The 15,780-nt window shown below is 32.2% G+C and overlaps 2 protein-coding genes across 4 annotated transcripts; both read left to right on the forward strand.

Annotated features, from left to right (window-relative positions):
* The first annotated feature begins 2,259 nt into the window (after window positions 1–2,259).
* On the forward strand, window positions 2,260–7,537 carry LOC105785383 (protein S-acyltransferase 8). 3 transcript variants are annotated; one of them, XM_012611458.2, is made up of 5 exons: window positions 2,260–2,470; window positions 4,657–4,842; window positions 5,413–5,715; window positions 6,023–6,253; window positions 6,980–7,537. In XM_012611458.2, the coding sequence occupies exons 1-5, from the start codon at window positions 2,432–2,434 to the stop codon at window positions 7,262–7,264; spliced, it is 1,044 nt and encodes a 347-aa protein (XP_012466912.1). In that variant the 5' UTR covers window positions 2,260–2,431; the 3' UTR covers window positions 7,265–7,537. The 3 variants fall into 3 exon arrangements, with proteins under 3 accessions (XP_012466912.1, XP_052479300.1, XP_052479301.1); XM_052623340.1 differs by having other exon boundaries at window positions 4,657–4,818; XM_052623341.1 differs by lacking the exon at window positions 2,260–2,470 and adding an exon at window positions 2,555–2,632.
* Window positions 7,538–9,796: 2,259 nt separating this feature from the next.
* LOC105785382 (exosome complex component RRP4 homolog) lies at window positions 9,797–12,308 on the forward strand. Its single transcript, XM_012611456.2, has 7 exons — window positions 9,797–10,294; window positions 10,383–10,484; window positions 10,575–10,620; window positions 10,758–10,847; window positions 11,362–11,427; window positions 11,556–11,624; window positions 11,720–12,308. Exons 1-7 carry the CDS (start codon window positions 10,140–10,142, stop codon window positions 12,155–12,157), a joined length of 966 nt encoding a protein of 321 aa, XP_012466910.1. The 5' UTR covers window positions 9,797–10,139; the 3' UTR covers window positions 12,158–12,308.
* Window positions 12,309–15,780: the final 3,472 nt, after the last annotated feature.

Genomic DNA, 15,780 nt, shown 5'->3' on the forward strand with positions numbered 1-15,780 from the left:
ACTGGTTATCTAATGTTTAACTAATACTAATGTAACACCCCTCTCTCGACCCGATCGACGGGTCTGAGCTACATGATGCTACATTCGTTGCCGGAGAAACTACCTTTAATTATACATTAAAAATTCATTCAAGCATGTAATTAAGTGTTAAGCACATTTACATTAAGTTACACAATCAAATCCGATCCTTAATCGAGCTTACAAAAGCTCTTTTATTGACCCAAGTTTGAAAGAGGACCAAATTGTAAAGTTTTAAAATCTCAGGACCGACGTCATGGCATCATTTCTTCCAGGTCGTGACGTTGTCAAATAGCTTACCACGTCGTGACCTCAAGCCACTCGACATCACGACCTCAATCTTCTAATGTTGCGACTTTGAAATACCACGTTACGACATCGGATCTATCACGTCGCGATGTCACCTGTTGCAATTCATGTTTTAATGCTTCTATCTCTTCACTCCACCTTATTAACTTAATTAAAAGTAAATAAACCCGATTTATTATTGTAAAAGGCTCAAGACAGTTGAAAATAATATATATACATACAGTAATAAGATTTGAAAAATAATTGTAAAAGTTTTCCAAAAAAATAATTGTAAAAGATCATTTTAATCTAAAAGGTTAAATTTTTAAAATTAATATTGGATATAAGTAAAAATTAAGCTTAGAATTAAAATAAAATCCATAAAATAAAATTTATTTAATTAAATACATAATAATAGAATATATATATATATATATATAAAAGGTAAAAATACTTAGTTATATTAAGGAAAAGTAAAAGGTGAATTTTTTTATTTAGTTCCTTTAGTATGGGTGTAGCATTACGATTTCTAGTTTTTGTTTTTAATACAAGGCTTAGAATTAGTTATAATCCCTCCTCAACTCTTAAAAATTAATTCTAATGTCTTCTTAGAAGTTGGAAATATATATACACTTTAAATAAAATAATTAAATATAATAATAATTAATGTTTATAAATAAATTAATTATTTTTATAAAACACTTAAATTGCTTTTGTTAACTTTTAATGTCTAAATTATCCCTAGTAATTTTTATCCTTACAATACATTTATTGATTTTGTATACAATTTAAAATATCCTTTTAACTCCTGGTTTTATATAATATATAGATTTATATCTATTTGTATATTAAAATATATACTATGGACTATAATATTTTTGCAGTATTAAATTTAAAATAATAAAAAGTTAAGTAGAGCTGAATGTAATATTTGTGAGGAAAAAAAGGTGAAAGTGAAAAAAAAAATTGTCATCTTGCCCTGCTCTATTGCCATATTGTGAGAGGGCGTGCCCTAACCTTTTTCTTAGAAAATAATTTTTGAGTCAAAGAAAATATTTAGGAAAAAATTATTTAGTCTTAGCCATGAAAGTAAGAAAACTTAGACCAACCTTTTTGGTACCAATGAAATTCAATTTGTCCCTTTGCCGATCCAACAAGAAACAACAGCCCCTTTTGCTTTACCTTCCATTATTTTACTGACAAATCCTACCCTTACTTTGGTGTCTCATTTCCCACAACTACCCTTACAAACCTTATAAAATTAACCTCAAGGCTAGGTTATTTCAGTCATTCAAACAAAACCCCATGAACATTTTCTTGAAATAATAAATATTCCTTGCTCTAAATCTTCATAGCATTTGATTCCAACTTACCCCATTTATCATTATCAAGGGAGATCCTTTTTCCCTATGCATAACCAATCAACCATTACTTTTTGATTCCAGGGATAGATTTGTATAACTATAATTAAAATTAAATGGTACGTTGTATAAATAAAATTATATTTACAATTAATATACTTGTATAACTATTATCATATCCAATCATACCATGCAAATACATTGACAAGTAATCAAAATATATGTAAATTTAAACCACCTGTAACAATCCATACATGATACTTACTAAGGTTTCGACTTGAGATTGCTAGATGTACACACGCAAAAAGGTTGCGATTGAGAGCATAATATTTCGGTATGCTGAAACTTCCAACTTAAAATGACAAAGATTCTGAAACACCCAACTTGCCACAAAACCAAAAGCCTTTATCTTTAATAATATGCCATAAATAAAACATAAATTATTAAATATATGAAACTAATCAATCAAATAATAAACACATATTGTTGAAAATGACTGAAAATTGTATTAAAAACTGAAAAAGAAATAAAGGGGTTAAGTATAAAAAGAAAAGTGGACAACCAAAAGCAAATCTTAAAAATCCCACAAAACCCATCATTCTTTCCAGCTCATTTTGAACCCCCGAACCGCCTGTTTTTCTTTTTTCTTTTCTTTTCTTCCTCTCATTTATACAAAAGAAATGGCCGGAACCAAGTTTCAAATATTCTTCTCTTTTGTCATCTCAACTTGGTGACGACTGTTCATCTCAACACATTATTCCTTAATGGCTAAGCGTCTGTATGAAGTTTGGAAGGGCAAAAATGTATGCTTTCTCTCTATGCTTCCTAATGCTTAATTCTTAATTTTGCATTTCATTTTGATGTATGGTTTGGTTTATTTTCTCACTACATGTTAGTTTCTACCATCTTTATTTTCATGTCAGCTTCTTGCCATGGTTCGGCTCTTTAAAAGAAACCCAGGATAGGTAGGTTGTTCATTGGCATGTAATCAATGCATATGTATATACTACCATTATGAATTCATTGGCATTTGAATCTTATGATGAAATGCATCAACCAACTACCTCCACCAGTACTCTTGGTAAATATTATGAAATAGAGCCTAAATAAATGAAAACAGTCATGCTTAATGTGAAATAGTTACTACTTTCATGAAAGTTCAACCAATTCCTATGTTTGTTTAGCTTCATAAGAGCAACTTGCAATATGAAACACAGTACAAAACATCCCAAGTCGAGTTTTTGGCCTTCTAAATGGATTAGGCCGGCTTACCACCTTACTATTATTCTTGAGACATGATTTTGTGACCGTGCATTAGGGGATTAGTTGTTGCACCCTACCCACTTCACTGCCGCTTTGAAAGAGGGTAAACAATTAGGTGGACCATAAAATTTTTTCTACTAGACAACTTTTGGTTGTTGATTAGCACTCTTAGAAGTCAGTAAAGTTGATGGTACTCACAAACTTGGGGAGAACCTACTTTCATGCTACCAAATTGTATAGGCTTTTTCTTTGGGGTTGGAAACATATTAAGTAGTATAGGACTTTGGAGTTCCCAGGTTCAGGACTTACGGCACTTGCGAAGCTCAGAAATTTTATGTTAGAGGGAACAAGATTAAATTATAAATTTTCGGGGCCTCAAAGATAGAAGTTTAAGTTATGAGGGTCTAAATAAATTATTAGTTTTTGGGGAGTCAAAATACATTTTCACCATATGAACCAAAGAGGGTCGGAAAGGTCTCCCTTGGGATCCATACCTGACTTCCTTTGCTGGTAAAACTAAACCCTACCTCAAAAAGTTAGCTTGTAAGGTGGAGACTCTAATAGGGGACTTAGGTACAAGAGGTATATATGCAATGTGAAACTTTTTTATTCCTCTTTTGACAACTAAAGAGGTAGGCAATGTATTAACAAGGGTTGGGTGTAGTGGTAAAGTACATTACACTCTCATGGGAGAACTCAGATGCTAATCTTAGAAAGGATATTGTTGGGAGGGGCAATCACAAATCCTAATAGGTTTATTCTCTATGGACCGTAAACGGACATGGAAGATACCTTGATTTAAATGAAAGAAGAAAAAAAGTTTTAGGGAATGTGAAACCTTTTTTATTGCTCTTTTGACAACTACTGGTGAAATCGGTGTAGAACAGGCAACCCAATGAAATAAGCTAGGAATGTAGCTCTTCCACCAGGCTAAGGAAACTAAAATTTGACATCTAAAGTTGCTTGTAATGTGGAGAGTTTGAGAAGGTATACAAGTCAAACTCAAATACAAGAAGTGATGTGAGACTTTTGATATAAGCAACTAAGTGCTTCAAACAAGGAAAAACTCACATTTAGTTTGTGTGAGATTATATTCTACAATACTACAACAAACTAATGATATCGAAGTTTGCAGAGGTAGGAGCTATATATGTAAGATTCTACTACCGTAGCTTGTGGAACTTTTATTATCCTATTAAAAGGGCACACTTTGCTTTTCAAAAAGAGATCATATTTGCACGAGTGAGGAAAAATCATTGGCATTTGGAGCAATCTGAAGTATCAAAGTTGAATTTACATCAAGATGGGCTTCAAAATATCTACAGAATATCTCTACTATGATGGAAAATTTCAAAAGAAAACTTGAATGACTCGATCTTGAAAGGAAACTTTCCCTTTGGAGAGAGGTGAACATGGAAATGCAGCTCTTAGCTGTCCTATACTGGAATACTGAGCTTTATGCTGACCATTATATTTTGAACTTATGATTACTAATGATATTTCTCTAGTTTGTTCAGATACATTAGTGTTATCCTCATTCAGCAAAATGACCATATATGAATGCATATTTCTCTATGTGGCATATTTAGATACATATACATAGGTGCTTATGCATACATGTTTATAAGTTCGTATGTTCTAATATCTAGAAACCTTTCATTATATTTATTAGTCTAATTTGTGGACTTTTTCTGCATATATATCTTATATTGGCTTCATCTTGCAGAAATTTATTTTCAGGGGGAGGTTGATATTTGGTCCAGATGCAAAGTCGCTGATTATTACCTTACTACTTATCATTGTTCCCGTTATTATCTTCTGTACAAATGTTGCACGGAACCTTTTTGATGAAACTTCAGGAAATATCGCTGGCTATGCAATTCTAATGGTGACAGTAGTTTTCACAATCTATGTTAGTTCCTTTGATAAAACCCTCTTCTCTGTAAACATCACCTTGTAATTCAATTCTTTTCTAGATTCCTGCCTGAAAAAACATCACCTTGTAATATAGGGTAAATTCCACTAACAGTCACCCCTCAACTTTGGGGTAGCTAACAAAACAGTCACTTAAGTTTTATTTCAGTCACTCAATTTTTGAAAAATAACAAAACAGTCGCTAACATTATAAAAAAGTTACAAACAGACACTAATTAACAGTTTCCGTTAGTGTCTTAATGGGACAGCTGATGTGGTCGGTTAACTTGCCACATTGGATCTCCACAGTAGAAAACCACCCAATTTAAGAAGAAATTGAAAAAAAAAAAACCTTAATAAAATAGAAGAAGAAGAAGCAAAATTATTAATGATAACTCTTGAATCACATTTTTGTTGAATAATAATAATTTAATATTTATTTATTATTTTACTTAAAATAATAAATCTTCTTCATATTATTCATATGATCATGTAGGATTATTATCATTATTTATTTTTTACTGAAACCACAAATTTTCAAATGTAATTCCTTAATTGATTATGACAGGTATTACTACTGCTTCTTCTTACCTCTGCCAGAGACCCTGGAATTGTTCCTCGCAATTTACATCCACCAACAGAAGAGATATGTTATGATTCCTCAGCTTCAATTGATGTTGGGAGACAAACACCAACCCCACGACTACCACCCACAAAAGAAGTTATTGTCAATGGTGTGCCTGTTAGGGTGAAGTATTGTATCACATGCCAGTTGTATCGTCCACCTCGTTGCTCACATTGCTCTGTATGTGATAATTGTGTGGAGCGATTTGATCACCATTGTCCTTGGGTAGGCCAGTGCATCGGAATGGTAAGTGTATCAGGCTTTCTCTAGTTTTTTAAATAGTTGTCTATTTACTTGCTGAAATCTGTATGTTTTTAAAATTGCCAAAAAAAATGAGAAACCAAATCTAAATTATGCACTACAAACAATCGAAAGATTCACATGTGCAAAAATATATTTCTAGACTTTATTATCTTCAGATCCTTTGCCAACAAAACAGGAAACTGAAGTACCATCTTTAGTGTAATTGATGTTTTGATGTTGATAAACGTCATCATTGTAAGAAAGATTTGCTCAATGACAAAAGAGTAACTTACCTTCTATGTATATGCAGCGCAACTACCGGTCATTCTTTTTGTTCATTTCGTCTTCAACCATCCTCTGCATCTTTATCTTTGGAATGTCTGCCTTGAACATAAAATTCCTTACGAATGACTATGGAACGGTCTGGAAGGCAATAAAAGAGTCACCACTTTCGGTGGTACTAATGGTTTATTGCTTCATTTTCCTTTGGTTTGTTGGAGGACTTACCTGCTTCCACTTATATCTTATTGGCACAAACCAGGTGAGTATCCTTCTAAATTTTTGGGAGGTTTGGGGAGGAAGTATTACCTGTATTTTGTTCTTCATGTAAGTGGTTGCAGCCTAGTACTCTGATATGCTGCTTTTAGCTTCCTGTTATCTGTATATGATACCAGCCAAGCATGTCTAGAAAGCCAAACTACAAATTTCTTTTGAAGAAAAATATAGACCTTGGGAATGGGAACATACACAAAATGGACTAGGATCTTTCTACTATTTACTTTCTCTATTTTCGTTCTTCTCTCTTTCAAAAGCTGAAACCTGAAGTGCAGGTTGTGAATTATTTATGGAAGAATGTTCAGGTGCTAAAAGTAATGGATGTAAGATGGGATGGGATATGTGAATAATGATAGCTTTGATGTATTTGGAGAATGTAGGTTTGGCATGATGCCAAAACAGTTTCAACAAGGAGAACGGACAATAAAAAGGTGAGGGGATGGGGGAGGGGGAGGGAGATGAGAGTATGTTGACTTTTATGTTATTTAGACTTAACTTGGGAGTGAATGTCAAATATGGATATATGTCTAATTCGAATTTTCTCATATATTTAAAGGACCATATTTTATACCTGTGTCTAAAATATTCAACATAAGTATCAAATAAGAATATAATAAGAAAAATAAAGAGTTGGTATAACATAGATGTGAGCTACTTACTATACATCTCTTTCTGTTATCAAGAGTTTCTTATACTGTATTTATTTCTTTAGACCACATATGAGACATTTCGTTACCGAGGAGTAGAAAGGCCTCAAGTATATGACCGTGGCTGCTTGAACAACTTTCGAGAAGTATTCTGCTCCAAGATAAAGCCTTCAAGAAACAATTTTCACGCTTATGTACAAGAAAATGAAAGAGGGTTTACCCGGGGCATGAATTCAGAAGGTTACATAGGTAATTTAGATGGAAACCGAAGAGAAAAAGTAGAAGACGACCGAGAAATCGGTGGCGACCTTCTCAAGATATCCCAACGCCGTGAAGCTGAAGATGCTTAAGAGCAACCTCAACAAGCAGCAGCAGGCCTTTACCAAATCTCTTCTAAGGCTAGCTGAGTTCCTTTGGGATGAAAAATACCTTAAATGGGTAACTTTATCTTTGCCTAGAAATCTTGAGGGCATGGATAGCTAAAGAATTTTGAAAGAAAGAAAGAAAGAAAGAAAGAAACAGCAGCATAGACTAGCACTGATTGTTTTATCAGAGTCCATATTTGTTTATAGACAGTGCAAATCCAATTTAGTTTTATAAATATCCATCACTGAGTTATTCAATTCTCCCTTCTCAACATTGCATTATTATTATTTTTCCTATATTATGGTAGCATAATTTCCATCATAGATACATTTGTGAAGAGATTTTTGATTCGTTTAAGAGAAAGTTGTATAATGCTCACTCAGAACTCTGTAAAGAAAAAAAACAATTTTGAGCAAACTGAGTATGTGGATTGACAACTAGATATTCTAATTCTCATAAAATGATATATTTTCATCAACCATCAATATTATCTCTTCAATCAATATAAGATATTTAGAGAGAGCTAATTAGAAGTCTAATTATTTAGAATTGTCAATAAATAAAGAGTCTTCAAGGCATAATAAATCTTATGGACGGCAAATCAAGCCCAATAAATACTCTTAATGCCACCTCCTTGCTTGCTTGGGTGGCAAGGTTTCTCCATACATGTGTTTGTCACCTTTTAATATTAAGGCTTACATATATTTTGGATTGTTAATTAATTTCAAGTAAAAAAATTAAAATTAATTATCTAATTAAATATCGTACGCAAACCCTATTTTAATCTCGTTGGAAGTCACCACGTTTTTATTGTATTAAAATGCATACACAATTTTATTTACTTAATTTTATTTCAAGCAATTAAATATTATAATCACTTAATTTAAATCCACTTGAATCCATCATTTGATCTAATTAAATAAATATCCAAAGTGACTAAATTAATCCCAGATCAATCTAATCATTAAACAAAAAAACTTATTATTTCAATGAGTAAATCTAGTGAACTAATTCTACTTGTTCAATGTGTACGGTCCCATGCAAGTGTTCATGTTAAACGTAATCTGTTAAAAAGTTTTTTTGAGTTAATAGATGGACCGATTGGACATATATAATTATGACTTAAATAAATTGCAATTAAGTTTTGGCTCTTTGTCTATTAATTATAAAGTTATTTTGTCACACAGTCATTCCACTAAAGTATTATAATTGATCTCCTATTATATACTATTCTTTATAACGCCCAAATTTTCTATACAACATCTGGTAGTGTTCGAGATCATGTTTAGTGAACTTTGAGAAAATATAGAAATGAGTTAGAAAAAGAGATCATAAGGAATTAATTTGATATTGGTGATGGAAATCAATGAAGAGTTGTGAATGTGAAAATGTGATAAAATGATCAAATCATAAAATTTAAAAAGTATGAACACTAAAATGTAATTTTACTAATTTGAGAAAATGTTAGTTAATAATGATTATTTGGAAAAAAATGACATGAAATGTATATTGCTAGGATGAAGATCACATTTAGTCTAAATTGGATAAGATTAAAAAGCATAGGATTAATTTATGAATTTTCACTTTCACCATAAAAGATAATTTATGACATAAGTAAACTAATATTGGAGTATAATTGTGAACTATACTATTTAGATATGTTAATGTGTCATCTTTATGAGAAGGGAAAATGGACTTGAGATGGCTAGTAACAAGTTACAAGCACAAAGAAAACTAGGGGAGAATCGAAGTTTATGTTCTTAAATACTATCTGATGTTTAAATCAGCAGGTATCTAAAAGAGATAAAGGGTTTGAAATATATTAAAGAATAATGATAGTGAAAGATATTCCTTAATAATTGCTAGATCTTCCTTTTTTATCAAAACTTGCGGTCATTCCTTTTGTTACTCATGAGTTGCTTTCTTGCATAAGAGTGTGTGGTCGTATTGATTGGTTGGGATATTCTTAGTTGCTAAGATCATGTTCTAAAATCATGTGCTTACTCATTAAGGTATCCTTATTTGGCAAGATTGTGACCATGAACTTTGTGGTGTTACCCTATTCTTTTATTTAGGTGTTTATTGGATAGTAATGTTTATCTTAAAGCGCAAAGTGTAACATTGAAGTTGTAATTGAGTTAATATCGATTCTGTTCGCTCTAATACATATTTCTTGGATTGGGGTAACAACTTTATATTAAATTTTCTAGAGTTGAATTATTTGTTTAATTTAAATTTCTCAATTATTACAAGTATTTTAAATTTAGATTAATTTAATTAGATATGAATAACTATTTAATCAAAAAAATGTTTACATTAATTATAAAAATAGCCTTCTAAAATGTTTTAAATGTTTTAATATATTTTAAATAATAAAAACAGCTTTTGACTTCTAACAATTGAGTTAAGCCTTCGCTTCTGAACAAATTTATTTAAGTTAGGTTTTTTTTAATTATAAGATATTTAGGCAAAAGAAATATCATTGTGCAGAAAATCTAACTTCTTCAACCCACGTAACTTTTCCCCTGTTTCTTATGCATCTCTCTCTCTCTCTCTCTCTCTCTCTCTCTCTCTCTCTTTTCTTTAAGCTTGAGCTGCGAGATATTTTTTTTGGGTACTTTGGTCACGTAAACAAAATTACAGAAACCTTACAAAAGTACGAACAAATCAACCGGGTGGCCCAATTAAATAGCCCGTTAACAGCCCAATTAGTAATCAAAGAATGGGGGGAAATTCAATCGAGGCATTAGGGTTTAGGGTTTCTTCTTCTCCTTCTTCTCTCCCCTTTTTTTGTTTTGCAGGAAGAGTTTGAGTACCCCGAAATCAAGCTTATGCCGAGTAGCCGATAACAAAGATAAAATGAGAGGATTGAAGTTACCGTTGAGCCAAACCCAAAGGGTAAGACTTCAAAGGGCATTCGAAAAGCTTCAGTCTCTATCTGCTATGGCCAATTCCGACGCTTCCGTTACCGTCGCCGATACTATTCCTGTCAACTACGAAGACGCTTTTCTCAAGTGCTCCCCAAACACTACAATTAAATTAATTATATAGCATGGCTAAACACTTGTTTTATGTTCTTCACTTTTTTTTTTTTTTCTGAAGGGGACATGGAACAACGGACCTCAACGGCGAATTGGTGGCAACTGTGTGCGGCGTTGTGGAGCGCGTCAACAAACTGGTCTACGTACGCTCCTTACGCGCTAGGTATTCTCAAACAAAAATCTCTCTTCAATCCTATTACTCTTCTTTTGTTGTTTTGGAATTTAATTATTTTCGAATTATTAAATCTTTTAGGTACAAGCCAGAGGTTGGGGATGTCGTAGTGGGACGTGTAGTCGAGGTAAGGCCTAAAGTGGCTGAATAACACTTACCTTCAAAATGTGGCATTGACCCAGTATTTCCCTTTGTACCAAAAATAATTATTCTTCTTTTCTGGAACACATAAGGGACTTTGCATTTTCATTTATTCATATTCAGGTTGCTCAAAAGCGGTGGAGATTAGAAATTAATTTTAGCCAAGATGCGGTTTTAATGCTTTCTTCAATGAACATGCCTGATGGTATTCAGGTAACTTGTATATTCCTTGCAGAAATTATGTAGAATTTATAATGAAATTCGATTGAGGTTGGATGCTTGATGTGAGAGTGCAGTTCTCCTTGTATATTTTTAGACTAGCAAAGTCTTTTTAGTTGAACTTCCACCATTGGTCTGATACTGCATAGTATCCCTTGAAGCTATCCATTGAATTTTATATGAGCAACATTTATAAGTTCCTCATTCCTTGTTTGTCTTGCTTCAAAACTGCCTCATATTTATGCTAGCTGCGTTTTGATGCCATATGGGGAAAATATTTATGTTTTTTCCCTATGTTATACTGACTCATTTTTCTTGAAGAACCTGTTTTTGACATATATTTGGTCATTGATATGTAGATATGATCCTCCTAATAGATGGAAAATTTAGAAAATTGAATATACCCATGTTGGACATTTAAGTCCGATACTCATCCCTAAGTAACATACAATTTTGCTTTTGCTCCCTTATAAATTTTCCTAATTTAAATTTCACTTTGTATTATTAGAGACGGCGAACTGCTTTGGATGAACTCAACATGCGAAGTATATTTGAAGAGAATGATATTGTCTGTGTAAGTCCAGTGACGCACTTGTTTGTGTTCTCTTTTGTAGTATTTTTATATGAACATGAACATGCTATATGACAAATAGAAGAAAACGATGAACACTTGTGTTGGAAATGACATTCTTTTTTCTTCAGGCTGAGGTTCGTAATTTCCAGCATGATGGCAGCTTACAACTCCAAGCAAGAAGCCAAAAGTATGGAAAGGTATCTATCTCGAAAGAATTTGTATATCCCTTCTGATTTGGCATAGTTTGTCGATCTTAATAATGCTATTGCTGATTGAATCGACATGTACACAGCTTGAGAAAGGCCAGTTGCTCATAATTGATCCTTACCTGGTGAAGAAAAGCAAACAGCATTTCCATCACCTTGAAGAGTTTGGAATTGGCTTGATACTTGGACGTAACGGATATATATGGATTGGCGAACATGTTGAAGCTAGAGACAGTATGGTAATCGATCAAGCTAAAAGTATTGAACAATCTACAGTTGTTGAAGGAATAAACCAAGCTTATACCCCGCTAGAGATGAGGCAAAACATATGCAGAATTGGAAATGCTATCCGAGTATTGACGAGTTTAGGTTTCAATGTAGATTTAAATTTGATCATGGAGACAGTTGAGTTGAGTAGCTCACTTAAGATTGACATACATGACATGCTTGGTTCAGAGTTTCATGTTCTGGTTGCAGAAATGGAGGCTGAACGAAGAAGCTTGACTACAAAGCGGAAAAGATGATCCGACATTCATCTAGAAATCGTTTGTGAGTTCTCTTCCAAGAAAAGATTGCTAATTTGTTGCAATGGAATGGAGAATGTTGTACCTTAATGCAAAATTCTTCCTGTTCAGAAATCATTATTATTTTTAATAGAATGTTATTGGGTTTTCATATGCTTTATTTATTAAGCATAATTCTCTAATAAGATTGAGTTTTGAACTTTACTAAAAATAAAAGTAAATCTTTGATGTTTTATTGCACGAAAATAAGATTAAGAACTTTTATTTCATTGTAGTTTTACTCAATTAATTTTGGTAATTGATAAATAGAGCTTAATTATCAAAATCATTGGAGTACCGTTTCTCTTTATCAATTATTGGAGCACTGTTAAATTATTATTTAGTTTATTTAAATAAACATTTTTATAGATTACATCAGTCAATGAAGAATATTTTAACAAAATATGATTATAACAAAATAAATGTTCTCGGCTCCTATTTCATACAATATATATTTTATTATATCCCTTTATCATTTGGGCACGTGTCAGCGCTAGAAGTAGTGTTGACCTCCTTGTTGACTCCATCTGAAATTTTCTTGCTTGACCACCCGCTCTCAGCACCTTTTAGTAAGATTGACCGTTCTCTTCACAAAAGATCTAACCACTCAACTTTTTAAGTGTGAATGCTCTTCAAGTGTAAACATGCCTTCAAGGCTATGAGGGGTGCAGCTGAGCGTAACAGCGTTGTACTGGTTGAATAAATAAATGAATGGGCCCTACTATGCATAGTTTTTTACACATTGGCTTTTTCATGGCAATCTACCACATCACACTAATGGACAAGGGGACCTCTCCTATAAATAGATTGACTAGCGATGAAGAAGGGATTAATTTCCAACACCCTAAAGTTACTTTGAGCAATTATCTTCTCAATCAGTTTGTCCTCTTGTCCTTGTTCCAGCTCTTGGCTTCTTTAGGTGAACTAGCCTCCACAACACCACCTTGATCTCCTCTTTATTCCTCTTTGTCCTCTTCCCTTATTGTACATTGTATCAACAATTGGTACGGCGAGCATGGACTGAGCAATGTCTTAGAATCAGAATGATATTATTCCCAATCCCTTCAACAAAAGCAATATCACCAACCCTACCAACTAATGACGACGTCAACACTAAACTCCCCTCACCCCAAACCTAGAATCCTAGCACTAAAATGACAACTCGCCCAACATTACCCCCATGGAGGCCCTTTCCTAGCTCATGAACATCCTCAATATTCTCGTTTCTACTCCCTTGGCTAACCCTGCCACTATGGTATCACCTTCAGTCCCCTAACACCCCATCTTCCTCTGCTAATCCACAAGCCCTTAGAGATGACCTTCTAAAGAAACTACTCTCTTGTTTTCCTTGCCAACCTCAACCCATTACTATGACTATTCCACCAAATCAAGCCTCCTAGTAGCAACAACTCCCTAGTTCCCAATGCCATGTTACTAAGATGCAAGAGAAAATGCGTCTAATGAAGGAGTAGTTTCTAGCTCAACACCGTCAGTTCCAAGAACAGGAGGAGCGCCAACACCTATTGGAACTGGAGAATACTTGTGATGAGCGTCTGATTGCAGAGTTGCGCGCAGCCAAGGATGTTGCCAAAGATCATGAATTACCCCTTCCGCTTGAACGGAAAGGTATGACCCAATCCACTATTCATAAAAATTGGAGAGAGCACGATGATGATGACGAAGTTATGCAAGATCCTTAACCCCCTAACCATCCAAATTGAAAGGTCCAAAAGAAAGTTGCTTCTGTGGAGGAGCAAATTGCAACTTTCATGCTAGAGTAGAGTTGGCAAAACAAGCTCAAGCCTGAAAGCCCACCCATGCCGATTTGAGATCAAAAAAGCCCGAGCCCGAGAAAATCAAAGCTCGACAAAACTTGAGCCTAAGAAACCCTAAGACTGATCTGACCCGAGCCCAAGATAAATCCGACTTAAAGCCTGATTTTATAACTAAACAACCATAATAAAGATTAATAATTAATATAATTTTATGATATTACTTAAAATATAAATAAATGATAATCTTTTTTTTTTTGAAAATGTATTCATAAGCATTGAATATTTATATTAAAATTTTATTAATAGGAAAATTAATTAATAATATTTTTATGTTAAATTATAAAGTGAAATACATTTTAAAAACTTTAAATTTAATATAAAATATTTTAATACTATAATTATATATGTATAATAATTATTAAAATCTATAAAATTAAACTTTATTGATCGTATAATAATATATTATACAACTATTACGAAACTAATTACCTAATCTAACATTAAACATATATACTAAATTAGTATATTACTAATACATAAAATAATAATATAATATATAACTATTACTAAAAATATTAATACATATATAAATATTATTATAATATAGATTATAATAAAAGATAAAATATTACATGTGATATTATAATGTTTAATCATCGATGCATATATATAAACTATTAATATATGATATGATATGATATGATATGATATGATATGATATAATCAAGAAGAGAGCTAACTTTTAAATGTAAGAAAATATAGACTTAGAGCATATTTCAACTAGTATAATAATAAACGGTAATATATATAATAAGTAATATATAATGTATTGCTATTATATATAACTATTATTATAATATAGATTACAATAAAAGATATAGTATTACATGATATTATAATGCTTAATCATTGATGCATATATATATATATAAACTATTAACATATTATATACTATATGATATGATAAAACATTATAGTAGGAGGGCTAACTTTCAAATGTAAGAAAAATATAGGGACTTAGAGCATATTTTAACCAGTATAATAATAAACAATAATATATTATAATAATTAACATATAGAGGTGCTCATGCATGCAAGGTATCTAGACCAATTTTTCAAGCTCGAGCACAGCCTGGCCTAAAAAATGGACTACTTTTTTGCCAAAGCTTAGCCCAATTTAAGAAAGGTAAACCTGAGCCTGACCTTACCTGCCCATATTTGATTTTTTAGATTAGTTTTTTATTTAAAAATAATTTTTTTTAAAATATAATACACTAAATGCACTAAAAAATACTAAAATAAAAATTTTCTTGTAACGACCTGGTTTCTAATGGTGTCAAAAATGCGATTTTGGAATCTTATTTCCGTAAAACGATTCCATAAATATTAAATAGGAAAATTTACAGAGTTAGTATAAAATATATTGGAATTGAATTGAGTAATTTAGCTAGAAATGTGATTAATTATGGTGTAGGGACTAAATTGTAAAATTCAATCGCTATAGATTTTAATTAAGAAAATACTTGAGAACTTAGATAGCAATCATTCAAGAGACTAAAATGGTTAATAAACCAATTTAGAATAAATTTTAGTGGATGATATGGTGGATGCCATTAGAATTAACAAATTGAGGATTAACGAATAATTAACAAAGATTAAACTAATTAATTAAACTTAATTACAAATTAACCTAAGTATATAAGCTAAATTTTAGTGGAGAAAGATTAAAAAGTTTTCATCTTCATCCTTTAGCATCGTCCACCATTAAAACCAAAAGAAGAAAAACCTTCAAGCTTTATTCATCATTCA

Source organism: Gossypium raimondii, chromosome 11, assembly GCF_025698545.1.
Source record: "Gossypium raimondii isolate GPD5lz chromosome 11, ASM2569854v1, whole genome shotgun sequence".
In the NCBI taxonomy this organism is placed as follows: domain Eukaryota; kingdom Viridiplantae; phylum Streptophyta; class Magnoliopsida; order Malvales; family Malvaceae; genus Gossypium; species Gossypium raimondii.